General features: G+C 36.5%; 1 protein-coding gene across 1 annotated transcript; it reads left to right on the top strand.

Moving 5' to 3' along the window:
• The first annotated feature begins 1630 nt into the window (after positions 1 to 1630).
• LOC110920296 lies at positions 1631 to 2182 on the top strand. The gene has a single exon (XM_022164514.1). The coding sequence runs from the start codon at positions 1631 to 1633 to the stop codon at positions 2180 to 2182; it is 552 nt and encodes a 183-aa protein (XP_022020206.1).
• The last annotated feature ends 2837 nt before the right edge of the window (positions 2183 to 5019 follow it).

Genomic DNA, 5019 nt, shown 5'->3' with positions numbered 1-5019 from the left:
TTTTATAGACGGTTTATTCCACATTTCAGTTCTATTCATGGGCGGTGATGAGGGTGTGCGGGGAGGACCACCACACAGCGCCTGTGATTTCATGGGGCACGTGTTTTCTTTTAAATCCAATATATATACATGTTAATCATTTTAAATAGCATACTCATACCAACTCCAAGATAGGCCCATTTACAAAACAATTTTTATGGTTTAGAAGTTAGCCCAATATCCATTTGACTTAGTGAGCCCAATACACATTTGATTTTAAAAATAATAATGATATAAAATATTACGAAGAGCACATTTTTTTGAGCTCGAACAGGGTATATGAATTCTCAGAGACACCCCTGGTTCTATTATGGCCCCAGTGACAGATTGTATGAAGGGGAAGACGTTTGTATGGACAGAGGAGGCAGAGTTGGCTTTTCGAGTTGTGAAAGACAAGCTCACTACAGCACCAATTCTGGTGTTGCCTGATTTTTCTCAAGTTTTTGAACTTCATATTGATGCGTCAAGGTTGGAATTTGTGGGGTTCTTAGTCAGGGTGGTAGACATGTTGCTTACTTTAGTGAGAAGTTAATTGGGCCTAAGTTGAGGTACAGTACTTATGATCTGGAGTTTTATGCAGTGGTCCAAGCTGTAAAGCATTGGCGTCATTACTTATTTCAAAAGGAGTTTGTTTTATTCATTGATCATGATTCCCTAAGGCATATTCGTACTCAAGACAAGGTATCTCATAAGCATGGGCGATGGTTGGCCTTTCTTGAAAAGTTTACTTTTGTGGTCAAACACAAGACTAGTGTTTCAAACAGGGTTGCTGATGCCTTAAGCAGGAGGAGTAATCTGCTTGTATCTATGAAGGTTGATGTGTCGGGTTTGGAGGTCATTCGTGAGTAGTTAGCCATTGGCCCTTATTTCTCAGTTGTTTTGCAGAATGTGGAAACGGGGCAAAAGTCAAACTTTCTTTTGCATGATGGTTATCTGTTCAAGGGGAATCAACTATGTATCCCTGATTCCAGTCTGTGCTTGCAGATTATTAAGGAGTTACATGGTGAAGGGCATGTTGGGCGTGACCGTACTTTACAGCTGGTGCAAGCTTCTTATTTTTGGCCTACTATGAGGAAAGAGGTGGATCGTTATGTGAAGAGGTGTCGTATTTGCCAGGTTTCAAAGGGCACAACTACTAATGCAGGTCTCTATATGCCTTTGTCTGTCCCCTCACAGCCATGGGTTGATATGAGTATGGATTTCGTGTTGGGGTTACCTCGTACCTAGAGAGGTAACGATTCTATCTTTGTTGTTGCGGATCGGTTTTCTAAGATGGTCCATTTTATTCCCTGCAAGAAGACGAATGATGCTGTTAATGTGGCCCAACTCTTCTTTCATGATGTGTATCGTTTGCATGGGCTACCTTCTTCTATTGTGTCTGATCGGGATACCCGATTTCTGAGTCATTTTTGGCGTAGTTTGTGGAAGATGGTGAATACTCAACTCAACTTCAGTAGTGCTTATCACCCACAAACTGATGGCCAAACTGAAGTTGTTAATCGGTCACTTGGTAATTTGCTGAGGTGTTTGGTTGGTGATCATGTGAAGGCGTGGGATCAAAAATTATGCCAAGCTGAGTTTGCTCATAATCATGCTGTTAATCGGAGTACCGGATTTAGCCCGTTTTCAGATAGTTTATTCGTCTCAGCCCCCGGGCCCACATGATTTGATGTCGCTCCCTGTTTCTGGATCTGTTCCAAAGAGAGTCCAAGATTTTGTGGAGGGTTTACATGAAGTTCATAATGCTGTCTATGATAATTTGACCCGAGCTAATATGAAGTATAATCAAGCTGCTGATCAGAAGCGTAGACATGTTGATTTCGAGGAAGGTGATTTTGTTTGGGCTGTTTTGACTGAATATCGTTTTTCAGTTGAGGAATACAACAAGTTGTCGGCCAAGAAGATTGGACCAGTTGAAATCATGGAGAAGATCAATCTGAATGCATATCGTCTAAAGCTGCCTAGTCACATTCGTTGTTCAGATGTGTTTAATGTGAAGCATCTGTTGCCTTATTATGGTGATTCTTCTGATGATGAACCTGTTGGTAATTCGAGGGCGAATTTTATCTATCCAGGGGGGATGATGCGGGCCCAAGTATGGAGGAACGGGCTATCTTATATATCGAGGCCCAAGATCGTGTGACAAAAGGGGCTTCACTAAAATGGCTCTCACTTGGGCTATGGGTGTCTGTTTTGGGCGTGCGACCAGCCGAATCGATCGTGAGAGCGAGGCCCATCTTTTTACAAATGCCCACGGCGGTTTGGGGCATCATTTAGGCCCAAAAACGCTTATTTCTATTAGTTATTTATCGTTTTATGTTTTTTACTGCTTTTGGTGGACTTTTATTTTGTTCTAGCTTTTGGCCCAAGTGTTCTTTTAGGCCTGTTTTCAATTTACGTTGTTATTTATATGATTGTAATGGAGAAGGCAAATCAGTTTTGAAATATATGTAATGTCATTTTTCTCTCCCAATTCACTAGTGTGTTCTGTGTGTGAAAATCCCAATTTTTGGTATTCTTTGAGAATCAACGAATTTTGGAAGAATCGTTCCTGGTATTCTGTGAGAATCAACAAGTCCGATTTCCTATCCCGTTTTCTAGTCTACATCAAACACCCAGTTATTTCGCGCCTTTCTTATACACCAACACACCACAATAATAATGGATTGTATGCATTTCTTTCTCAACGTCGAACCCCCACAACCCTTGTAAACATTGAACAAGTATGAAACTAAGAACACGTAAATCGGATCAATCATGCACCAAGTACTAATGTTTTGCCAAAGTAATAGTTGACACATAGCAAGAAATTAAAAATATGCTATACTATTTCCACATCTTCCTCACACTATCTGCAAGCCAAGGAGTCGAAGGGAATCCCATGTTTCGCGAGCGCCCATAGTAGGTATCCGATTTTGAATAGTCCGCCATCCAAAAATGTTGATTTTTGATGGACTAATCCGATCCCAGATAGTAGCTACACGAGCTGGGCCAAACGAAGCTAGCACCCGCTTCATGGAACCCACCGAAAACAAACCCGTCGAGTCTCCTAGCCATACCACTCATCCAACTCTTTACCCCAAACCACATTCTTAATTTTTTTCTTCTAAATACTCCACAGCCCTAACATCCTGATCTTCCCCCGGACTACTTTTCCATACCCAATTTCTACTTTTCCATAACCCGTTCAACAATTCACATATATCAAAATTTTCCCAAATTCCCGGGTTACGTTTTGTTGTTAGAACTTGCACAACATTTGACGAAGATCAAACATCAACAAAAATTTAGGTTGCCTGCTTTCAGATGCCACTCAACAGTTTGATACCGTTTTTTAAACTTTAGAATTTGTGTGAGTTTTTGTGCTTTTGAGAGCTAAAGAGTAAAGAACGGTTGTGACCAAAGCAATACACTCAATACCTATTTATACCAACATATAAAGGCAAAATGATCCAAATTACTAAAAAACAAGCCTATAAACAAATACTTAGCTATAACTTTCTGTGTTTTTGAGAGTTAAAGAGTAAAGAACTGTTGTGAGTTGTGACCACACCAATACACTCAATACCTATCTACACTAACATATGAAGGCAAAATGATCCAAATTACTAAAAAAACACGCCTATAAAAAACTATATAACCGTTAGAAAATGGCTAGATTTTTTTCCAACGACTATAGCCTGCCAACCGGTTAATTTATAAGTTAAAGGAACCGGTTCATGATTGATTCTTGCTCTAAAACTCTAAACGGGTTCCTAACCTATGGCTTTTTTTTTTCTAACTAAAATCGGTTATTCCGGTATTAGTTTCAAATTGATTACGGTTATGGCTATTAACCGGCTCTTTTGTGCACCTTTACTCAGCAGGCAGGCAGGATATAAAATATAAAATCATAGAAATGATAAATCGAGTTGTTATGAAGTCCATCTGTAAGTGCTGGGTCTGGCCCAGTCTACTTAGATTTTCCCAATGGAACTTAATTAGGCGATTTAGGCCCAAATCCAATTGCTCAACATGACTACTTGAGTGAGACTGATGAGTACACTTATTAATGACCAAGGGCCCAGTTAGAAACACTGTGTATAATAATAATAATAATAATAATAATAATAATAATAATAATAATAATAATAATAATAATAATAATAATAAAATAATAATAATAATAATAATAATAATAATAATAATAATAATAATAATAGTTAAGTGTGTGTGTGTGTTTTTTTTTTTGTTTTGTTTTGTTTTTTTTTTTTTTTTGAACTACTATAATAATAGTTGTTTAATTGGTATTTAGTATATCTATAAACTAGGTTATAACCCTGTGTGTTACACGGGGTGAATCATAACTATAATATAATATAAAAAATATGTTCATAATACGATCTAAGTATATATAATATAGAGTAATATGCAGACCAAATACGAAATAAATATTGGAGTTTGTATAGTCATTCATAATAATATGATATGTTATTTGTTTTAGGATTTGTCACAGGAACTTAAAATTTTGTACCACTACTAATATTTGTTGTGACATTTTCTTGTTTAAAGGTAACGTGTCTGATTTTATCTGATAATATATTATTCAGAAGGATTAATGTTGGCATAATATTATATTTTCTACCATCTAAATATATCAATAAAACCAATTAACTATAGTTGAGAAAATACTATGTATAGTGTAATACTTTACATGTACAATTGAACCAATGAAACATATATATAAGTGAAAAAATAAAGACATGAGACTTTAGACGACAACTAAAATTTAAAAAAAAAGGTTATGACATTCCGAATGTAAAGATACCTTTCACACACCTCTACATCTTAGTTACAGTAAGAAAAAAATATGTATGTTAAGAGTTTACCTTGTTTTAAAACACATATATCTAGAGTTTTTTAAAATAATTTAAAAAAATCTCATTTGATTAAAGGGGAATAAATTATTACTTATTTGACATGGTAAACTTATCTAGTTTT

This window comes from Helianthus annuus, chromosome 16 (genome assembly GCF_002127325.2).
Source record: "Helianthus annuus cultivar XRQ/B chromosome 16, HanXRQr2.0-SUNRISE, whole genome shotgun sequence".
Lineage (NCBI taxonomy): Eukaryota > Viridiplantae > Streptophyta > Magnoliopsida > Asterales > Asteraceae > Helianthus > Helianthus annuus.
The sequence above is the reverse complement of the archived record's forward strand: the minus strand, read 5'-3'. Positions and strand labels throughout refer to the sequence as shown.

What these genes read in the sequence shown, in the direction of transcription:
- LOC110920296 (XM_022164514.1), top strand. Translation starts at nt 1,631, where the DNA reads ATGCTGTTAATCGGAGTACCGGATTTAGCCCGTTTTCAGATAGTTTAT.